General features: G+C 39.5%; 1 protein-coding gene across 13 annotated transcripts in view; it reads right to left on the reverse strand.

The window, feature by feature from the left end:
- Positions 1-24,649, reverse strand: part of MECOM (MDS1 and EVI1 complex locus) — a 467,205-nt gene that overhangs the window by 246,175 nt on the left and 196,381 nt on the right. For all 13 annotated transcript variants that reach the window (XM_053390482.1, XM_053390479.1, XM_053390473.1 and 10 more), the window contains exon 2: positions 4,280-4,617. In XM_053390482.1, the coding sequence (XP_053246457.1) occupies positions 4,280-4,617 (338 nt within the window). The remainder of the gene's footprint in view (positions 1-4,279; positions 4,618-24,649) is intronic.

Raw genomic sequence — 24,649 nt, forward strand, 5'->3', positions numbered from 1 at the left:
GAGCAAACATCATTGTGTGCTTTCCCCATTGAACTATGCAGCATCCAGGGAGCTTTCTGCTGCCATCTTGGACAACATATAAAATCATATTGTTACCACAGTAGACTGCAGATGTAAAAGCCTGAGCATTGCTTGTATTTTGGTTAACTAGATTTGAGTTTCATTTATGTCTTTGGTTAAATGATGTTATCTAGCCCCAGCCCTTGGGGCAGCACGTTGCAGCATTACTTTTAGTTTGTTTCAATTAATTAATTAAAACATGCAAATAATCATGTCCCAAGTTGTTCACACTTGTAATAAAAATGTGAGGCATTTTCTGTTTTATATTTTGGATCTGATGCCTTCTGTTTCCACTTTCCTAATACACAGCTCAAGCATTAATATACAATGAATCCGAAAACCACTAGGGATAAACTATGTCTCCATGAACATGATGATTAAATCTTTCAAACCACAGAACAGGAGGAACCAAAATGTTCAACAAGCTGCAGTAGAGAGGAGAGGGAATGAATGCATCTGCACACACACATGCAAATTATCCAAGTCCTAGGGAAGGATTTGAAGTTTCCTTTCATAGCATTTTCCAAGTAGTTATTCCTCACATCTTTCCCAAGGAACAAAGTATGGTGAAATCACAACTTTTATGTTTTGTGTTTTTTTAATGTAGGTTGTTTTTAAAATTGCTGACAGCTGTTTAAAATCTGTTTTCTTTGTTGATTAAGAAGCAGGACGTTCTCTTTTTTGCAGTGAGCTACAAATACTTGGCCTCAACACATGATTGGCCTGCTGGCAAATACTAAAACTGCAGTGACAAACTGCAAAAAAGCTTGACCTTTGCCCTTGCCCAGTGACCTCTTGTTCGATTTGTACTTTAGCCAAGCAATACCTGATTAGACGATGCTCAGCTTTGGACCCACAAACTGAGATCAAATTCAAATTTATAGCTTTTCATTTAAGCTGCTCTACAGCACTCCAATTATGACCCAAGCAGAACTATGTCACAACATATATTTTTTTTGTCCCACAACACATTGAATACGTGAAGCATTTGAACAAGCACAATTGCCATGATATTGCAGACTTCATATGGGCACAATCTTTGTATGGGTATTGGAACATTCTATGGTGTTGGGAGGATGCTAGGTTGTAGTAAATATTTCTGCACATTCGATCACAACTTTTAATTATAGTTTTCAATCCTTCCATCTGACCTATTAGGAGAGAGTCATTTTAAAAAGAAAGAAAGAAAAAGAGGGCAGTTTTGAACAGCAACTACTTCAAGTTATAAATGCTCCAAACTAGATACTTGTTATTAACTATCAGCAAAATAAGGCCCATATGTTTACAAATATTACTCATATATTTTATTAAAAGTTTGCTTTTAGAAGTATGGCTGTTTTTGTGTGTTGGGGGGGTGCTACATTTTAATACTGGGTGCTTAGTTGAAATCTGTAGATATAAAATACTGACTACACCCAAACATAAATTGTTAGGGCCAGATTCAACTAAATAATTGCAGCAGCGCAATGAGTCCCACTAGCGCATCAGGGCTTCTTCCATCTCCTCCCCCTGCATACCCCACCTGCATACCCATCCCCAGTTCAGTGCATGAGGGGAGGGGACACTGTTCTGTCAGACAAGCATACATTTTTGTACTGATGGAAGAACTGTAATAATGCAATATTGGATTCCTTCCTTAGTAGAGATAACAATGCAAACTATGGCTTCCTTCCACCTTCAGCAACAAGATGGAGGGTATGGCTATATTTATTATGTGCTCTTAAAGAGGCTATATAAATGAGTCTTACAATATTTTTGTTAAGATCGCATCAGAGCAATGTTGACTAGAGGTCTCAGTTTCAACATGCCATTTTATTTGCACAGATAGACACATTCTATCTCATCTACCTTGTACCTTGTTTCCAGGAAATCAGCAAGATTCTATGAAAAGCCCTCATGAACTACGAGGTGATATATTTGAGAAGGCATGACCATACTCCCACATAATAAGCAGAATCAAAGCATAAAGTGATAAAGAGCCACCTTGTGGCTTTTCTGCATATACAAGAGAGGTGAGAAAAGAGTAAGACTAGATTTATTTTTAATATGACATACTTTTTAAAAAGAAATGGGAGCCAGTAAAGTTGAACAAGGCCTGGGCATTCCCACTGGATGAATATAACGCTTGCATGCTTTGCAGCCACAGACAGGAATGAAATTCTGTGTGGGGAAAGACCCACATAGGACTCAAGACTGGATAAAAGACAGGCCGCAATTTTATTGGGTTCAGGTTCGCAGTAGCAACGCAAGGCATGGCAGGCAGGCAGGCAGGCATGGCTCATGTTTCTGACAATTCACATGCTATTTGAGCGAGTGGGTCACCTGCTGGGGAAATGTTGGAAGTTGGAAGGCAACTGCTGTGACAATTTGAACCAGTCCCGTGAGTGCCACCCAAACATCCTGGGATGTGGCAATGGCGGTAAACCTTGAGGTAAACTGATCCATGCCTTTGCTGAGCTAGCAGGGAGCCCACACTGCTGTCCTCTTAACTAAGGATCCTGCCTGATGCTCCAGCATCAGGTGCAGAATGCAGCAAAATAAAATAAATCTGCAGTATGAACCAGACAGAATAAGTAAATGATGGGTTGCTGTGAGGAAGTCAAAAGTCCCAGGAACAAAAAAGCCAGAATATAATGGTCCTGTCCATGGAAGACCTGCCTTATACATGCATGGACGAGTGAAGATAATAGATTCAGGTAGGTAGCCATGTTGGTCTGACGCAGTCAAAATAAATTTTAAAAATAAAAAATTGTCCAGTAGCACCGTAGAGACCAACTAAGTTTGTTCTGGGTATAAGCTTTCGTGTTTCTGGGTATAAGCTTTCGTATCTGAAGAAGTGTGCATGCACATGGAAGCTTATACCCAGAACAAACTTAGTTGGTCTCTAAGGTGCTACTGGACAATTTTTTAATTTTTTTATTTATTTTGAGTAAGGATAACGTCTTCTTTTCACTTGGTCAGGCTGAAAGATACTCCTCTCCCAAGCCATAATGAGTGACTTGTCAAGCTACGGCAAGGTAAAGCTGTCTGGTCAGCTGGTCACTCAGTATACCATGCTCCTTCCACACCCACAGCTGACTAAGTGAAGCAGCTGACTAAGGCAGCTGATTTTGGTGGGAATGACAAAGGCAGAAAATTGTTGCTTATCGCTTTATTTCTACTGTCAATGAGCTTGTGAGGTTTTCTGTCTCAGGTTAGGTGTTAAATTTAACCAGGCAGCGTTTGAGTACTGTGCAGCTTAAATTCGTAGAGGGTGCAATTTGTTGCTCAGCCTCAGGTGGCTAAGTATCTTTGACTGGACTTGCCCCAGTAACAATGGGAACTCTCAATTACAGGTGGTAAAATTTGAATGTGGAAATCTAAAGGACTTTTCTATCTCAAGATCCTCTAGGAGGCACATATTTCTCTGATTTAGAGGGGGAGAGAGAATAAATGGCCTGATGCTGTCAGGCAAGGAAGAGAGCAGGCCTGGCTCACTGTTGTCTAAGGCCAGACATAATGTGTTGGTAAATGAACCTGGTCCATAAGGAATGGAGGGAATAGGGCAAGGTGTTCATGATATATGAGAAGCTATGAGAATTAGAAGAAACCAAAGGGCATTCTGTTAGGGCTTGACAAGCCACAGGACTCAGAAAGAAGGATAAGGAAGAATTACCACGACCTAAATTTCCAGGATGACATGCTCATGTGCTATTTTAATAGATGGCCTGTGATACCACAAAATATACTATAAACAGCATTGCAAACATCATAGTTCTACAAGATTGCTCTCAGTGTACAAAAAGCAAAATCTGCATTCTGGTAATTTTCAAAAAAATGACACCATTTTAATGGAAGGATATGTTTTCATATTATGTGGCATATTCAAAACATCACCAAAAGCCAACAAAGGGGGGGGGATCCACAAACCATCAAAGCAAGTTCAGATAATGATTGCCTTTTCCTACTTCTCACCATTCATCTTAATGAAGGCATTTGAAATTGCAAAGCCAGGGTGGATTGATGTAGGAGGAAATGTGAGAAATTCACAGTCTCATCTCTACCTAAATGTGCTCTGTTCTATAACAACCCAGAATTATAAGACCCAATATTATCAATCCTTAGATACACCAAAAATGTTATTTCAAAAATATCAGCACTTATCCATTAGGAATCCTGCCTTTATTAAAGGAAACAGATTATCACTGAATATAACACAATAACATATACATTTTCCTACCTCCCATCCATTGCCAGGATCTTTCAGACTTGGGCTATGTTCTCCTACATATGGTCCAAATCTTTCACCTACTTCAATCTTCCTTTTGGCCCATATCCCTAATCCGGCTCCAGGAATATTTGATTCTCGAAGCTCAAACTCTGATGGAATTGGTATGTCATCAGGAATGTATATTGGAGCTTTGTAAGGAGATCCCTCCTTTGGTGTGAAGGCTTCACTTGATGTTGCTGGAGATGATTGTTCATGAATACTGAGTGACAAAGTGCTTGGTTCTCCATCATTTTCAGATGTTTCTTCCAAAGGAATCTCAGGGAAGCTTTCATATACACACTCATTATCTGAAAAGGATTCCAAACATGAAGGGCAAGATGAGTGGATGTGCTTAAACAGTCTTAAGAGCCTATTTAAGGCAGACCTTTCTTATTCCATAGTTTAGGCATCACAACTGAAAAGGCCCCTTTCTCTTGTCCTTACCAGTCATACTTTGGTTGGCAAAGGGACAACAAGGAGGAATTCAGAAACAGAGCACAGGTGTCTAGCAGGGTCATATGGGTGGAGATAGTTCCAAAAACACCATAGTCTTGGGCCTTTGAGGGTCAAAGCCAGCAACTGGAATTGACCCTTTGAACCAAACCGGAAGCCAATCTGCCAAAAGCAGATACAAATCTGGCTACAGTATTCTCAACCAACTGTAGTTTCTAGATTGGGCTGCCCCTGATGACAATGTAGCAGGAATTACAGTATCCAACCTAGAAATGAACTGAGGCATGAATGACAAGGGCTTGATACGATTTCTCTAGAAAAGAGCATATATAGCAAACCACATAAGGGTACTCCAGCCCTGTCAGGAATTTAAAAAAAAATATATAGAAAGTGACCATTAGCAGCACCCAAAACTAATTTCAGATAATTTAATAGCAGAAAATAGCTATGGAACTTATTAGAAATAATTTAACATAAACTATTTGTGTTATGATTGAACTGCATGTTATGTCGGTAGCATGGAAGATATCTGAAACAAAACTTTGTGTGATGGCTTCCCCATGTGGCAGTCATAGCATATAGTATGGCTTGCTATATGGATCACCCAAGCCTGGGAAGAGTGCTCATACCACCACTTGCAGCATCAACAAATGTGTGATATGGCACTCTATGAGATCCAACCACTCTGTGGAGCAACTGTAGCATAAACCATGTTTCTGGAAGCCTCCACACTGCTGTCATGACCACCTCTAAGAACTAATCTGCTGGATCAGAGCAAAGGTCTGTCTCATCTAGCATTCTCTTTCTGCCAGCAACTCTTGGCTGTCAGTCACCCTGGCATATGGTTATTTGGAGCTATGTTGACTAATATGGACGTTCAATTTAGTTATCATGGTTGGCAGGCTAGATCACTCTTTAATGGACTTGTCAAATCCTTAAAACACACACCCCTTATATAAGCTAGCGGCCACCACAGTACCTTGTGGCAGTAAATTCATGTTAGTTATGGTGTGGTATAAAGCTTCCCTTTGTCTGTCTTGAACCTATTGCCAATTAATTTCACTTGGTGACCCCGAGTTCTAGTATTATGAGAGGTGACCACTGAAGCAGAATGGGATATATATTTATATTTATTTTTCACCTTGCCATAAGAGATCAGGGCAGCTTACAATAGTTTATTTTCTCATTGCATGTCTGAGAGATGGTGATTTGCCCACTTTTTCGTAGCTATGGCATGTTCAGTTTTTTTAAAGTTCAGAGTTAGGTCTGCTGCACACATATAGCACAATGAGATGCATCTAAAGTGGCAGAATGAGCTACACCACTTCAGAAGGGTGCAGGGTGCACTATATATATACATATTCCCATAGGCTGAAACCACCACAACCAAAATACTTCCTCCCCCCCACAAAAAAAAATACCCCATGCCTTGCAAACAGAAAACTTGCACACCAGGGAGAAATGCTCAGACAAGAGACTTTAGTAGGTGTTGCTGATTTCCTACTTGCAGAGAGTCATTTGTTTTAATGATTTTAAAAGAGAGGGGAACCTTTAGGTCCTGCCTGCAGGCTTCCCATGGGAAGCCACTCTGAGAACAGGATGCTGGACTAGATGAGTCTTTTGCCTGATCCAGCAGGGGTCTTGTTCAAAAACTCTGGCTTTTTCAGGTGGTAGGATCAGGTGGTAACTAATGGAAAATACTCTGCTTGAGAAAGCTATTACCAGCCAGAGTAGACAATACAGGGCTAAATGGACAAAGGGTAGTACAGTGGTACCTCGGGTTAAGAACTTAATTCGTTCTGGAGGTCCGCTCTTAACCTGAAACTGTTCTTAACCTGAAGCACCACTTTAGCTAATGGGGCCTCCCACTGCTGCTGCGCCGCCACCGCACGATTTCTGTTCTCATCCTGAAGCAAAGTTTTTAACCCGAGGTACTATTTCTGGGTTAGCGGAGTCTATAACCTGAAGCACCAAGGTACCACTGTATCTAGTAAAAAGCAACTTTCTCCACTTTATTAATGCAATACCATGGTGCCAACATATTATGAAGTTAATCATTCCTGGTCCCTGGCCCAGATTCTCCAGAATAAACTGACCCCTTTGATTACAGGCTGCCACCCCTGATTTTCAGGCATGGGGGAAACCAGAGTTAGGCAAGAGTTAGGCTTAGTAATCAGATGTCACATTTCTCTCTTACAATTTATTTTAATGGAGGTTTTCTGGTTGGATCTCTCTGCATCTGGCATAAATATGAACATTACAAGTAAACATAACAGTAACTGATCAAAAGATCTCCCATCAAAACCCAAACATTCCTTAGTAGCACATTTACAGGGGGGGAAAATAGCATCTCCCTTATCAAACTGAACGTATATACCATCGCAACCTTTTTTATGAAAACAATACAATTGTCAAGTTGCTAGTGACTTTTGGCAAAATACCTGCAAGAATGTTTCTCAACCAATAATTCATAATGTTTAATTTGATTATAACTGCATTTCTAAACATGTTCCAAATCACCCAGGCTGCACAGGTCAGAGAAAAGTGTACTTTCACACTTTCTGTTAATGAGAGGCTTTCTTTGTTCGCAGAAACCATCTTGTTACGTTCACAAATGGGGCAAGTTCTCATGGGTGCTAAAACTATTTTGCTTCTTGATCTTTCAATCTTTATGAAAACAGATGTTGGGAGGAAAGCATCCTTAATTTCCTCAGCCAACATAATTTATCTCCACATGAAACAAGCCCCAGAAAACCTAAAATTGGGAAGCAAATACACAAACACAATTGTTGCAGTTTTGATTTCCAGGCAGACCTCTTTAAGATCATAAAATTGTCCCTGTTAGGAATTGGGTAATATAATTGCAATGTCTGAGTTGGGGAATAGAATAGATTAGGTAACATGGAAGTTTAGACATTTCCCTTCATTAAACAAAATCCTCATTGCTATTTTGCAATAAAAACACGAGCAAGCTTCAAAGGAAACCCTGCAGGAAAGGTTAATTGCTACTAAAAGACCAGGGTAGACACCAGTGTGTGCACATTCTGCACAAATGTGTTATGTTGGCAGGAAAGAATGCACATGACTACGGCTGGGATATTCCTGATGAAGATGATAGAGCAGCTCTGTGCCAAGGCTAATGCCAGAGCTTTAACCTCTGTGGAGCCTGGGGTCAGTTTAAACAGTAACCTAGGCTTCTGTGTGGAATATGAGCAGGGGGGTTGACTTCCTTCCACTTGGACAAATGCTTAACCATTTAGCTGCTTTAGTATCCTTTTCCATTCCAAAGGCAAAACAAGATTGCAATAGAATGTGTGTGAGAGAGAGTTGGGGAATTTTAAAACAGCCAGGGCTCCTTAACCTTCAGCATAAGTAGCTAATAATCCAAATACAGAGATAGGCTTGAAGTTAGTAGCTAAATACAGTGCAACAGAAGGCCAGAGGTGTGTGCATTTAGTAATTCCACAAATGTACTCAGTTAATAATTTTTTTTGTGATGAAGTGCAAAATTCAGCATTTTGAGAATCCCCTCTCTTTTAGGCAAGTTCCAAGCTATTAAGACTGCATGGACAAGTCTGAATGCCTGAAAATGTCCCATATTCTACATTATTTAAAGTGCTTTTCCTACATAAGAGCATTATTTTTTTTTTAGTAATCCTGTCATATGGAGCATCAATGTTATCATCACAAACATTACTACCTTTGAACCTTGGGTCTTGAAACAACATAAATGGCTGGAATAGTATTATTCCCAAACCTTGTTTTTAAAAGCATTTTATTCATGAATGGGAGAGAAAAATCATATATATAATTGATCTGTAAATTTCCAGTTTTTCCATTTCTGGCCTTGCAGGAGGCATGTTTCCATTTTTCTCTCAGTTCTTTAGAATTCAGCCAAAGCTAAGCAATTATAAGTAGCAATTATTTCATTGGTTGAAAGTGCATGCTTGAAATCAAAAGGTCTTAAAATTGCTTAAGTTTCATTAGATCATGAATTATTATTTTTACAAAAGCATAGCAGTATTGTTTTAATTTCAGCTGTCCTCCACCAGTGTGAATTAAAAGTGTGACTATTAGAATAAGAGCATCACTACCTAAGAAGAACCCGGCTAGATCAGGCCAATAGCCCATCTACAGCATCTTGTTCTCACAGTGGCCAACCAGATGCCTCTGGGAAGGACACAAGCAAGGTCTGAGCATGACAATACTTGCTCCCTCCTGCAGACACCAGCACCTTTATTTAGAGGCATACTGCCTCCAATGGTGAAGGTAGAACATAGCCATCAGCTGCTGATAACCTCTCCTCCATGAATTTATCCAATCCTCTTTTAAAGCTCACCAAGTCAGTGGCCTTCACTACCTCTTGTGAGGGCAAATTCCAGAGTTTAACTATACACTATAAGAAGTGCTCTCTTTTGTCTGTCCTGAATTTTCCAACATTCAGCTTCATTTGATGTCCCCAAGCATGAGTTTTGCAAAACCGTTCTCTGTCCACTTCCTCCACGCCATGCATAATGTTCTATCATTGCTCTCCTTTTCTGTAAACTAAAAAGGCCCAAATGTTGTAACCTTTCCTCACTGGGGTTGCTGCAGCCCTTTGATCAATATGGTTGCCCTTTTCAGAAGCTTTTCCAATTCCACAATATCCTTTTTGAGGTGAAGTAACCCAGAGGTGGATTTAAGGGAGTGTGTCTGGTTCATACTAGGTACAGAGCCTTGGGGAGCTACAGGGAACCCACAACTATTGTTTAGAATACAGCAAGAGAGGTGGGAGTACCAAATTTGGGTGTCACACAGGGCACCACTGACATTTGAGACCCCAGGGTCCACCACTATATTAACCAGAACTGTATACAGTATATGTAGTGTGGTCACACCATAGATTTGTGCATCAATATTATGCTCTTGGCAGTTTTATTTTCAGTTTGTTTCCTAATCATCCCTAGCATGGAATCCGCCTTTTTTTTACAGCTATGGTACATAATAATAGTAATAATAATAATAAATATTTTGTATACCACCCTCCAACTGAAGATCAAAGAGTCATTCATGACATAAAAATACAAAATGAGAGCACAAAATACATAATAAAAAACAATAACAAAAATGAAAACAATCCAATAACACCCCCCCAAAACACATTTAAATAGAATGTTGAACAACATTTTCACCTGGCGTCTAAAGATATGTAATGAAGGCACCAGGCAACCCTCCTGGGGAGAGCATTCCACAAACAGGGAGCCACTGCAGAAAAGGCCCATTCTCATTTTGCCACCCTCCAGACCTCTCGTGGAGGAGGCACACAAAGAGGTGCCTCACATGATAATCACAGGGAACAGGTCAGTTCATATGGGGAAAGGCAGTCCCTGAGATATTTCTTTACTGGGCCGTTTGGATTGAATCAGCATTATGGTTGTTGTTTTTTCATTTTGATCAGAAACCATTAAACAAATTAACTTTTATAGCACAATCCTATGTATATCTACTGAGAAGTAAGTCTAGCTGAGTCCAATGGGCCTTACTCTCACCTAAGTGTATTTAAGATTGCAACCTTTGATGCTTGACTGAACTCACATATCAATTGCAAATTCTAAGCTTTTTCACCAAAGGTTATATTTTTGAAATGAAATTTCAAACATGAATAAGGCATAGATGAACTGTATTCCTAAGGAATCTGTGTAACAAACAAGATTCCCCATATACTGATGAGTTTCACATTATTATATGTTCATGTCAACTGAACCTAACATAGGTGTGAATGAATCAAGAGCTTGATTATACTTCTGCTACTTGTGCTGAATAGTTGGTTAGACATTCCAGAAGCCCTATGGAATTGTAGAAAACTACTCACCTCATTAATATTATTCAATGTGAGTTATTACCTCCTTCTAGACAGTGTTTGATTTTATTGAGCTATACCAATCCAAATTCTGATAATACTCACTCTGGTGTGCAAGTTGAAAATGTCAATGGAGTTACTTTAAGGTTGACATATATATGTAAGTAAGATTACAATCAGATTTTTGTCATTAGTTGAAATCTATAGTGTTTCTCTTGCCTGTAACAGAGAGGAATATAGGCCACAGAATGTTTAGCATTTCTTTTATCTGTCTATCTTGATGGCAGCTTCAGCTTTTACAAAAAGCTTGCTTGCAGCATGGATATTTTGCAACACTATTCTGTTTTCTTTCTTGCTGCTAACCCATTAATGCAGGGGGAAAATCTGCACAAGGAAAATACTGAGCCTATCCAGCAGAAGTGGGAGTTCTAGTAAGTGCCAATCCCATAAAATGTTAGAAAGGCAATACAAAACTAACTACTTCTGGATTTATTTCACTTCAGAAAAGAAATGGGGGGGTGTTAATAAACAAGTAGGACTTGCGCAACAATGACACTTGACAAATAAGCGGTCCCCTGTTCCTGCTTACTCAAAGAAAAAGAAGGCACACCTTAATAATGTTTAAATAATAATGTACAGGATGCTGGCCTGTTTCATTTTATGAGTAAAATGCCCATCACTGGGATGGGCGCTGTGTTTGTGCAGAGGATAATGTGATAATGCAGAGACCTTGGGGCAGTGGTGGGGGGGAGTATTAATTTCATGTCTATCCTGCCTTTATTCTGAGAACCTCAAGGAAGGTCCACAGGCAGTCACCCATCTAGGTACTAACCATTACCAGATTAGTTCAGCAAGATTGCTGAATTATATGCCATGTCCCAACATGGATCCTACTGTCTTAGAAGAGGAGCAGCTTCTGTCCACTCTCAACTGTGTCCCAGAGTTTAGCTCATTCGCTTTATCCTACAGAATTCAACAAGAACCAGATCATATATGCAAAGCCCCATTTTTTAATTTTCAAATCCTGCCCTATATTCTGCTTGTTGATGGGATACTACAGTGGGACAGAATCTTGCACTTGAAAGAATGTGACAAAGAAATAGAGAACAAACTGTAATGTAGTATCTGGATAGAGTCATTCCAGAGTGATGCACAGTTTTGCAGAATTTTGTTTCATGATTCTACCATAAGGTAGATGTCAGCACTTGAGCATTAGTGAAATATGATACGCATTCACATTCCAACATATTTAAATTTTAGGTGGAATATTTAATAGTCTGAAAAAATCAAAGCAACTGTGGAGTCTGAGATAATCAGAAGTTGCTATCAACAGTGCAGATGTTATCCTCTTGCTTGCTTTGTTATGCAAATTCAAAACTGAATATGAAAGACAGATTGAGGAGTTAGCATGTGAATTCCCTTGGCTACTGGTCTTTTCTTTTTTTGCTTCTAGGTGGTTGTTCAAGTCTTAAATCAGGATACTACTTATAAGTATCTACTCCCATATGGACCTGCAGGTGGCGCTGTGGGTTAAACCACAGAGCCTAGGACTTGCTGATCAGAAGGTCAGCGGTTCAAATCCCCGCGACGGGGTGAGCTCCCGTTGCTTGGTTCCAGCTCCTGCGAACCTAGCAGTTCGAAAGCACGTCAAAGTGCAAGTAGATAAATAGGTACCGCTCCGGCGGGAAGGTAAACGGCGTTTCCGTGCTCTCTAGACACCGTCACAGTGTTCCGTTGCGCCAGAAGCAGTTTAGTCATGCTGGCCACATGACCCTGAAAGCTGGCTGTGGACAAACACCGGCTCCCTCGGCTTGAAGCAAGACGAGCACCACTCCCCATAGCCACCTTTGACTGAGCTTAACTGTCCAGTGGTCCTTTGCTTATTTACCTTTTACATGGAGTAAGGTGATCCTGCAGGTAAACTGGCCATAAGCTGTTAAGGGCTTTATATACCAACAGTAACACCTTGAACTTGGCCTGGCAATGCCAATGCTAAAACAGGAAGTTTTAGAAGTCTGTAGTGGACTGCCGTGCCGTATCACCAATTATGAAGGCTTGCCCTACATCCTGGCTACAGGAATGTCAATGTGGTATTGACTAGGCTGCTGGAATAGTGGAGAGCTGCATTCAAATTCGAGTTCAGCCAACTCATTGAGTGACCTGGAACGGGGTTATTGTGAAGATAAATTGGGGCAAGGGGGGGGTCATGTCTGCCACTTTGAGTCCTTGGAAGATGAATGAGTTAAAAGTTAATTAATTAGTAAACACAAAGCATCAGTTAGCTTGCATATATGTGCACACACTGCATGAGCCAGAAATATACTTCTTCCCCTGCACCCACCAGATAAATTAGCTAAAAATTCTAATCTGAATTCCGATATAAAAATTCTAATTCTGAATTCCGATATTCACAACCCTCTCTTGTGTAGAATTAATGAATAACACTTGCCATTCTGTTTCTTGAACTGGACTGCTCACATAAGCATTAAAAACGTTAAGAAGCATTAGGAAAAAAACACTATATAAATGCTATTCTTTATTATTATTGTTGTTGTTGTTGTTGTTGTTGTTGTTGTTGTTGTTATTGTCACTAAATCAGACATGATTTATTTTTATATGCTACCGATATTTAGAAAGAGTGTTGACAAAGAATCACCTCCCTGCCCGCCCAAAAAGCGCTGAGCTACTGAAGAGGCATAATGAACTGTAGGAAAAGTAAAACACTGATAAAACTGAACACTTTGGAGAATGGAATATAAACCCTGATGCATAGCTGGGTGCAGCTGCAGCTTAAGAAAGATCATTTCTATATGAGTAAGTGGTCATTCTCGGCTAGCAGTTAATACCATGTAATAATACGCTAACTGCATGAGAACTCCACATTGTTTCTGGAACATGTCAATATCAGCTTGCACAATAACTAGCAGCATTTGGGACTCTGGATAGTGTCGGCTGTGTCTAATTGAGTAACACTGTCTAAGGCATTTGAAGTGCACCAGACACCGTCTCTTAATTAGGGGCCAATATTGAAAGACTCCGGGTCAAATTCTGCTTTTCAATTACATGGGTGCTGTTCTCCTTGATGTCAGCAGGAGCTGCACCTGCATACCCCTGTTTGGGATTAAGTATGCTGCATTCTATATATAAACTATGGTAATTATTGCAGCAACACAAAACTGAATTTATTTGCAGTTTTAAAATCACATTTTATATATAGCTCTAGTCCAACCAACTTTGGTCAAGGCATTTATACTATCTATACTTCTCCTCTACTAGAACTCAACTGGAATCATAAGCATGAAAAATTATTTGCAGTTAACAGGGTTTGAACTACAGCATTATATCAACCTGGGAGTGCCATTAAAGTTTTGCACTGGTTGATAAAGTCTGCTCAGCAGAATATGTTCTATTTTGACTTTCAGAATCCTCTCTGGGTAACATACAAAGTGGAACAAAAGGAAGATGAAAAACTTCCTATATGTAGTATAGCATATAGTATATATAGAATAGAATATACTATATATTCTACAGAGTCAACACTGTAAGAAAATCAATGTTCCTACACAGATGAAATAGGCTGCAGTAGTAAGTATCTGGTCCACTAATACTGGTGATATTAAAAATAATAACCTCTAGGGCATTATCATCTGCGTGGTTATGACGCATAACATATCAACTATATTGGCTGGATGGGTAATTACTATTCGTTTCAAGAGAGGAAGGAAGGAAGGAAGGAAGGAAGGAAGGAAGGAAGGAAGGCAGGCAAGGAGAAATGCGGGGGGGGGGAGGGAGAGAGGGGGGAGGGGGAGAGGAGAGAGAGATGTTTAAAAAAATGAAAAGTGGATCCCATGTTAGTCCCAAGAGGGAAAAGATAGAAGATAATGGCCTTAGGGCATATTCCAAAGTAACACTTTGTATTTAAACCTTCACGTAATAATTTAGTGTCATTAACATATTAATATAGTGCCATGGGAAAGTTATCAAAATTCTAAGATCCAGCTCAAGGAATGTGTCTAGGAAAATAACGCATTTATAAAGTTTCCACTTATCTGAACTCAGTGGTTTAAAAATTAAGGGCACCCTAGATTTGCTGAGATCAGCAAGTTATGACATTCCCAGCCAGCGTAAGTCCTCAACCCTAGCTCATCTGGACATATACTGGTTTAACATCCAGGCTCAGCCTAGACTGGCAGCATTTAAACCAACGTAAGTCCTAAAAGAGGGACGCGGGTGGCGCTGTGGGTAAAACCGCAGTGCCTAGGACTTGCTGATCATATGGTCGGTGGTTCGAATCCCCGCGGCGGGGTGAGCTCCCATAGTTCGGTCCCAGCTCCTGCCCACCTAGCAGTTCGAAAGCACCCCTAAGTGCAAGTAGATAAATAGGTACCGCTTTATAGCGGGAAGGTAAACGGCGTTCCGTGTGCTGCGCTGGTGCTGGCTTGCCAGCTGCAGCTTCGTCACGCTGGCCACGTGACCCGGAAGTGTCCTCGGACGGCGCCGGCTCCCGGCCTCTAGAGTGAGATGAGCGCACAACCCTAGAGTCGGACACGACTGGCCCTTATGGGCAGGGGTACCTTTACCTTTAAATCCTAAAAAGCAGGCATTCCATGGGAGTGTTGGGGGAACGGCTGAGGTAGTGTGGGGGCATACACTGGACTAACTCAGTTCAGCTTGATTAAGTGACCTGGGAACACGGAAGAGCTTACACCAACAACATGGATGGTGTAAGTCAAACTCTAAATGCTTGTTTCCCATCTGCCAGGCTTAAACTGGCTCAGTCAGCAGTAGTTCCACTCCTGGATGCATTTGGATCTGGTGTACTTTAGGCTGGCTTAATCAAAGCCAGCATAAATTACGCTGGCTTCCCATACTTGCTCCCTTAATTGGAATGTAAGAACAATGCAATGTAAAATGTTGATTAAATAAATAGTATATTGAACTGAACAGTCATATCCTGGGCCTGATGAATTGCACACTGAAAAACAGAACTTTCTATTCCACATTCTAGAAATCTATATGTACTGAGTCCTACATTAGTACACTTAGCCATGCACTTCAATGTGTGTGGCAATTATGTGTGTACACCCTTTTACTCCCACCAATAAACTGAGATGTCCACTGCATCTTTTATTTTCTTAAGCATTAATTTTAAAGCATCAACTACAGCTATTACTAGTATGGTTGTGACTGTGCATACTGTAGTTACCAGTACATATGCAGCCTCCAGGTTTTGCCTCTGAGCTTGTCAGCAGACAAAAGTTCAGGTCTATGTCACAGGTGAGCTCACAAACTCTTCTGCTTCTGTATAGAGAGGCCTCAGATTTCAACCACCGCTGCCCCCAATGATGTACAGTAAACCCAGACAATCTTTAGAACTGACAGCCCAATCTACAAGCCCCTTAAAAACCAAGCATTCTCACTTGAAACAAAATGCAGCTGCATTGAAGTTACCAGGATAAAATCAACTTAATTCCTAATATTTTGACTTAGCACAATTGTAAAACAGTCTATAAGTGAATTAAACTTTATCTCACAATATATATATATTTAAAACAGCCTAGCCTACTTGAAAACATAAAGTCATTAGTAGACCTTCATCTTTTTAAATTGGGATGTCACAAATTAACGCTGGGAATTACACGTTTTCCTGTTTAAAAGAAAGCTGTAATCACAGATGACTATTCCTCCAAATTACAATAAAGATAGATAACAGAATGAATTATAAAACAAAGGTTAGAGACAGAAACTGAGCATTGTGGCGGTAACGACTTTTAATTGGATTCAGTTTATCACATTTTTCAGAGTACCACAGAAGCAGAAGAAAGGATTAGAATTATTTCCACATTTCACTGTTTGGCATAATGAGAAAACAGAGGGAGGTCCTCATCCCTGATGCGTATGGTGAGCCACAGGAGATGTTTAACATGTCAGGATATAGTAGCGTATGGTCCCAAGACACAAATGCGTAGGCTCCATTATAATGTAGCAAAGTGTAATCAATTGGAAAAAAATGGCTAGGTCATGAAAATTTGTTAGGCAAGAGCATAATTTCTAAAAGGAAGTTTAACCCCTTGGTGTCATCAGTGACTTGTATATTTAACCTACAGGAACCTTTTGTTTAAACAACAACAGTACTAGGGAAAGGTTTTGTTTCCACCCAAATGATTTATGAATTAATAAAAATTATGGATAATTCTAAGTTACTGTTACTAAAATGAAAGAGCTGTCACCATTTGCATTGGTAGGATGAAATTCTGCAACACCTCATATATAGGGATTTATCAATTGCCATTTCCTTCTACACAGCTTTGAGGTTCTAGACATCCTGATGTTAAATATTTATGTTTGAACAATATAGTCCTATGCATGTTTATTTAGAAGTAAAACTCGGTAAGATATGCTGCCTGATAAGTGTGTTTACGACAGCCACCTAAGTACTGCTCAACCAAAAAACCCTTGGGAGGCATCATTTTCAAACAATCTTAATACCATGGGTGTAGCTGGGGGGGCAGATGCCCCCCAAATAAAATAAATAAATAAAAATACATAGCAAACTGAGGTTCTGCCCCTCTGAACAAAAGGCTTGCCCGTGCCTAACAAAAATCCTGGCTACACCCATGCTTAATACTATTATAGAAGACAGAAGGTGTGTGAGATAAGTGAGAAGGTAATGTGCCTAGGTAACCTGTGTCTTGGCATGTATTTTCATTTATTAAGACCCAGAATTAGCATTGGTTTCTACAGCTAAAGAAGAAATACCACCCATTTCCAGCTGGCTAAAGCTTTTCCATGCTACATTACTCCTCCTTTTACAGCTATATTTTAGAATTTGCATATATCAAACTGCCAAGCTCAACATAGTAAATGACCCTTTACTCCATATACAATTCCAAATCTATGGGCCTGGTTGGAATTTGACTATGGTCTGGATCCTAAGATAACATAAGGAAATTCATGGAAGGAAATTTTCCCATCTCTTCCCTGTAGCCACTTGCATTCTCCAAAAAGCCTCTCTGGAAAACTGCTGCAGCAATCAATTGATAAGCATTTATTTATTCCCTTGATTTTATCCTGTATTTCTTCCATCAGGGAACCTAAGGGGAAATGCATGCATGTGGTACCCAGGGAATTACACATCCAGGCACTGACCAGCCGCAGACCTGCCTTCATGTAATAACCAATCCAGATTCCAACATATCAGCTGAAACTTTTCGTTCTATGTAAGGAAATTTCCGTTCTTGAAAGGAAAGGAAAGAGATTTCTTACCACAGCCTAACCACAGCCAGCACCCCGTTCACTCAACTTATTGTGAGTGAAGAAGTGCGCCTTCCAAGTCGAAGGTTGAGTTTCAGCAACTTTCCCAAATTTCACAATGAATTATGGTTTTTATTATTAAATGAGTTACCCAGCTTCCACCAATATCTATTTAATAGAAAGAGAACCAATATTCTTTCCAGTGCCACGTTATTCATGCCATACATTTATTGTCTACATCAGTGCTTCTCAAAGGGTGTGGCACGCCACACTGGTGGAATAGGAGAGGATAGCGAATGTGGCAGGATGATTCAAGGACAATCAAAGAAATATTGAAAGATTTCAGTATAGTGTAATATAGTGCAGTATACTATACTATACTATACTATACTATACTATACTATACTATACTATAGTATCAAAAAAATTTTTTTTAATATAAAACCAGAAACAGTATCCACACCTCTCTTCAAGAGCATTAGTTATTCTTCTAAGGTTCTCCACAACATATTGTTTTGAACAGGGATTTTCAACTCTGATAAATATGACAGATCAGAAAAGACAAAGGTTTCTTTGTGAGATGAGAGTTTGTCTCAAATTAGACATAATATAAATGAGATTCAGCAAAACAACCTCACATTTCTCATTGAGTTTGGATACATACCTAAGGTACATGTATAAGAGGCTTGTTTATAATTATATTTTTGAAATGATTCATGTTCCTATGTAGCTGCATTGTTTTATACTTTCTGGATGTTCCATGATCATATTATGACGTGGTTGTGTTCTGTCTTATAAATCAAGCACTGCTAAGAGTTGTTTCTTTTTGTTTTCCAATGTGTTTCTCATCAATTTTTTAAAAATGGTGTGGCATGAGCAAATGTTTATTCTGAAAGTGTGGCCCAGAGAAAAAAGTTTGAGAACCACTGGTCTATATGAACAGCCTTGATTTTCTTCAGAAAACCATTTTTAAAATCCTACCTTCGGAAAAATGACACTTTTGCCTTTGTGAAATAAAGTTTCAAACACATTTGTTGTTTAGTCGTTTAGTCGTGTCCGACTCTTCGTGACCCCATGGACCAGAGCACACCAGGCACTCCTGTCTTCCACTGCCTCCCGCAGTTTGGTCAGACTCAAACACATGATGAGAGGCAAAAATATCTGGGGAGGTTTTGCGCATCCCTGGCATTCATAATGTGCAGACTGAGTGATTAGTGAAGTCAGCAACAATTCTTAATTATGTAGTATGTATTTCATAGCAGGCTGGTGTTCAGATTTTACATCTAAATGGGTACTACTCTCCCCTCGCCCCATTCTAGTGATGGTTTAATCATTTGTGGGTTTGCTCTGTATAGCTTTGTTGGAGACAGAGGCTCTTGTAGAACCATCCAACCAGAAAGTCTTTAATTATGTTATTACACTAATAGACCCTTAATTATATGTGGATGCCAGGATGCAACATGACAGTAAGCCCTTGAAATGCTAATAAAAACATGAGAAACCAATCCAGTAATCAGAAAAAGTATCAAATAATTCACCCTACAATGCCATCAACTTGAAAAGAAAAATCAAACCCTGGCAAGAATATTTTCCACCATTTATTTTGCGTGGGAAATTCCAAGCCTTACTTCCCCCACCGGCTACTTGTCAGCCGCCAACCATCATCAAATTTCTCCAAGGTCATAACAATAATAAATAGAACATACTTAGCTGATTGGGAAAGTCATGAATCTTAAGAGGCTGTATAGTATACATGGAGATATATGCCATGACTTACTATGGTATCTTAAGTATCTTTATCATAGTGAAATTTGTTTTATTTATTTCTTTTCTTCCCCATCTTTGTCCAGCTTTAGTCCAATAAGGTGATCATATGTCTAAAACCATGTTTGTGAAAATAATTTCAAAATACGAAGTGGGAAATTCTGTTCTTGTGGAATTGGTCTTCCACATGAGCAAAGAGGGAGGAGAGAATATACTGGGCTGGTTTTCTTTCTCTTTCATCCTCCTCACTTCATCCTCTTCCTTGCCACAAGTGACAGCTGTGCCCATTGATGAGCAACAGGGGGGGTGTGAAGAGGGAGAAAAAACAAGCCAAACATATTTCTCCTGCCTCCGTTCAACTAGAGATGTAAAGGCCCAGGAAAAAAACCCAGAAAAATACTGTATGTGTGCTTTTCCCCCCAAAGACTTGTTTTGTTTTGTTTTGTTTGTTTTGCTTTCAGAATATGAATAAAATGTTGAAGACACTGTGTATTCACTCCCTGCCAAAGGATATCAAAAAATTGCTTCTCTAACTCAAGAGCAAGATACATTTCTGCCTCTAGGGGGCACTGCCTTTGTCACAAGAGAATGAAGAAGGATTCTGTGTCTTCTTTGGTTATGGGCTTCTCCTTGTTGTCATAGTTAGCGAATCTTTTTCTGTCCTCTTGACTTGACTAGGCCTCAAAGAACTGGTAATGGCAGAACCTACAGAGTAGCTGAATTTTGTTGCGATCCAATATATTCTGCTGCAAAGAAAGAAACTGGTCTATGTTAGGAAATACACCAAATGAAGAAATAAACTAACATGTGAAAAGGTGACCCAGCTGAGCTAGAGCTGGGCACATATGTTGGCTGGGAATGTCTTAACTTGGTCATCCCAGCAAATCTGGGGTAAGATTGTGCACTTAATTATTAAACCACTGAGTTCAGCTAAGTAGAAACTTTAGTTATAAATGCAGTATTTTCCTAGACAGATCTCTGAGCTGGATCTTATATTTTTAATATTAATGGCACTAAATTATTACTTGACCTTTGACCCTCCAGATGCTTGTGAAATGCAAGTCCCATCAGCCCTAGCAACCATGGCTAAGCAAGATTTTCCAGGCTGCATGAAGCATTTGACAGTTCAGAATCGGGGAGGCTTGCAAGTGATCCCTGACTGTCAAATGGGTGGGGAGCTTTGGATTGGATTGGAAATTTGATGAGCCATTTTCCTATTGAACAGTGTTAAGTGTTTCAGGGTAAAAATGCTCAACTTGTAAAAAAACCAAATACTACACAGTAAAAAATAAGTATTAAGAGGTCATTATCTACAAACTTAAGTGGCATTGCTACACAGAACCATCTCTGCAAACTTCTCTTTTTTCCGCAAATCTTTTTTATTGATTTTCAAATTTTTACAAACTGGTTACTAATTAAAACAAAGTAAAACAAATTTAACCTTTTTCCTAATCTGACTTCCTGCACGCCTTCCTGGATGTGTTGATGGTTCTCCTTAGTCATATTCCCCAATTATTTCTAGTTTATCCTCAAATGTTGCAGATACCTTACATTACAATATATTTACTTTTTAACTTAATTTCTTTTCAAACAACTATCACCAACCAATTCCTGCATGTATATTAAGTTAAAATGTTCAATTTCAACAAGTGAGGTTACTTATCAGATTGTCAGTCCCTGCTAAATCTTTGATTACTATCAATTAACATAAAGAGAAACATCTTCTTCCATCTCTGCGTGTAGAGACATAACAATCTTCTTGCTGCTCAGCTCCTTTGTCCCGTGTTGCATGTAATCTGTAGTCTTTTTTTTTTTTAAGTTAGGAACTCCATAGTCAACCATCTCACTCAATATATTTTCCCACCAGCAACATCATAGCAACCAGCCTGCAATGTGGGGGGGGGGAGACATTCTCCTAGATCTTTCACAATCCTCTCCCCCTGATCCAAGCCGCATGAGCAGATGTGTCCCACCAATGGAATTTCCATTTCATCTTTATGTAGACAAATCTGCTCCTTTCTGGCCGGTTTGCTTTTAATTCCTCCATCATATATTATCCAATGATCCAACAGTCTTGCAAACTTCAAACTTGTACCTACATATCACGACCTACTATGCTTTGATTCAACTCACTTCTTGAATATATTTCAAGATGAAGCATGTCATGTCTGAAGCTCCATCAGCTGCATTAGTTCACCATGCTGAAATCCTTTGAAAGAAACAACTTGTGTTGATTTGAGCAACAATTAATCATCACATAAATAGAAGGGCTAGTAGTTGCAGTTGATAGGGAAAGTGATAGTTGGTTTTGTTGAGAAATTCTCCCTGCTAGGTTCTAGTATTTGAAAGCATATCTTTAATTTTTGTATGAACACAATATGCCTAAATTGGTACCTGGCTGCTGTTGAAATGAAGTCATATTTTGAAGAAAACCCATCACATACATCCAAACACTAACACGGTCATGGATGGGGATACTCAGTTAAATAGATGTTTGTCTAGAAGAGTCATCATCTGGCTAGCATCTCTGCTGAATGTTTCTAAGCAGCTAACTGATGTATACTAAACAAATTTGGTTTGGCTGCAGCTAAAGCCGCCCTGTGGAAATTCTCAACATACATTTGTTTGATTGAGCTGTCATTTTCAGTTGATCTGCTGATGATCTGTGTCACTTTGTTTAAATGTCCTTGCATTTTTTTCCTTTATACAGCAAAAAAGAAGAAGAAGAAAAGAGAAAAGAAAGGCACGCTTTCTGTGATGGATTAAATGAAGGTGAAATTCGAGAGTTACTCCTGTTTTCGATTTCTGTGTTCCCAGACAGGTGGGTCTGGAATGACAAAGAACTTCATATGCCAACACTTGAAAAAACAGAATAGAGTAGATGCCCTTATGATTTAAAACATCCACAGATGTGTCAGCTTCCAAATGCTCCTGTTTTAGGAGTCACTGGAATCAGTAACTGGAACAACAAATATTATTTATATAAACTGGGGTAGCAAAAGATCCTAACCTTACAGCCACACATCAAAATCTTTGCACAGGGAAAAGCCATCATGCAGACAGCACTTTACAGTACCAACTATTTTGGCTCCACAGAAACCTCTGTGTCTGCATTTTATTCTACTCCAGTTCTCTTCTGCCATTGCTTCAAGCCATTGCAGTTTTTGCACCCTCAATACTACATCCTCATTATACCACTAACTCTGCACCCCTTACGTATGCCCTCTATTTTGTCTTACTTGGCCTTCCCCCAACTACTTAGCCTTCCTGCTACCCCTTCTCTATGCCTCCCGGTAGTAGCTATGGAGCAGGTCTACTACTGGAAGGAGTGTATGAGCAACCCGCTACTAACTCATATGGCACATCTCATCCAAGCCCACTATGCATAGGTTTGAAAAAAATCAGTCTAAATATTGAATTATGTACAGTGGTACCTTGGGTTACATACGCTTCAGGTTACATACGCTTCAGGTTACAGACTCCACTAACCCAGAAATAGTGCTTCAGGTTAAGAACTTTGCTTCAGGATGAGAAGAGAAATTGTGCTCGGGCTGTGTGGCAGCAGCAGGGGGCCCCATTAGCTAAAGTGGTGCTTCAGGTTAAGAACAGTTTCAGGTTAAGAATGGACCTCCGGAACAAATTAAGTACATAACCAGAGGTACCACTGTATATTTTAAGCATTTTCCTTGATTAAAAAAAAATATATTTCTAGGATTCCACAATAAATAACAAGCTAGGAAAACTCTAACAAGGCATTTCCAGAGGTCTTCAGACTTTGACCATCATTTGATTCCTTTAAAAAAATTCTGATAGACATGTTTACTTTTTAACATCCATGGCCGGAGGATTTCAATACACAAAGGCAGCAAATCAGGGAGGTATGCACTCTTCACTTGTCAGGAGAAAACTGTTTACATGAAAATCATGATTGTGTATGATTAGGCTGAAGCAGAAATACTGTTTTGTGTGTGTGTTAATATTTATTACACCAATGACATGCCAGGGATAGACACGGAAACATTTAACCCACAGGCAGGTTAGTAGGAGAGCCAACAAGGTTCTGTCCAGATTTTTCATTGAACATTCAGTCTTATTTAATGGCAATTAGAAACTGGGGGAAAGCTGCTGTTTGGGGAAATATAAATACAGTTCTCCAGCATTCATCCTAATGGTTGGATATGCAAGGAAACTTTCTAGCTCATGGCACTAGAGGCCTCAACAATCTAGGATTTCCCATTGTAAAGAAAGGGAATTGAAGCTGAAAGGCACAGTAAGGCTTGCTCTACCTTTCTTTGATTTTCACATGTTTTCCATAATGCCTATATAGAAAAAAAGAAAAAGATGCCCCAACAGAGATCGCCAACATGGTCTTCATTGGTGATCATGGTCACTATGGTGCCCATGGTCTCTGGTTTGGGGGCCCTCATGATTTTATTTTATTTTTTTGCCTGCAAGTGGGATTTTCTGAATGGGGGGGGGAGGATGGGTTGCTAAGGCATGTTGTGTGTGTGTGTGTGTGTGTGTGTGTGTTTGAGAGAGATGCAGTTGGCCATAAACAGAGGCAGAGATATACATTGAGCATGTGTCGTGGGAAGACAGAAGCTAGGAATGTGAGTCTGTGTATGTATAGTCTGAGACGGAGTGATGCACTTGAGCAGAGAGGGACATGTGAAGTGTGTGTCCATGAGTGAGTTTTTAACCTGCTATATTAAAAAATATTAAGGAAAATGTTTAAAATTGGAAATAATTAAGGATAAAGAAATTACAGACATGTATAATATAAGATATTACAAAAGAACCAGGGGAGGAAATGGAGGGAAGACAAAGGATCTGAGTTATTCCAAAATATGGATTGAGTATGGTGTGAAAATGTTTTATTTTCTTTTTCTTTTTTCTTTTAGTTGTATTTGTTTGTTATGGTTTATATGATGATAATGTTTAAATGTGAAAATTAATTTGAAAATTATAATAAAGAGGAAGGGAGAGGAGGAGGAGGATCAATATTGTGTGATCTCCACAATCAGGGCCAG

Source organism: Podarcis raffonei, chromosome 5, assembly GCF_027172205.1.
Source record: "Podarcis raffonei isolate rPodRaf1 chromosome 5, rPodRaf1.pri, whole genome shotgun sequence".
Taxonomy (NCBI): Eukaryota; Metazoa; Chordata; class Lepidosauria; order Squamata; family Lacertidae; genus Podarcis; species Podarcis raffonei.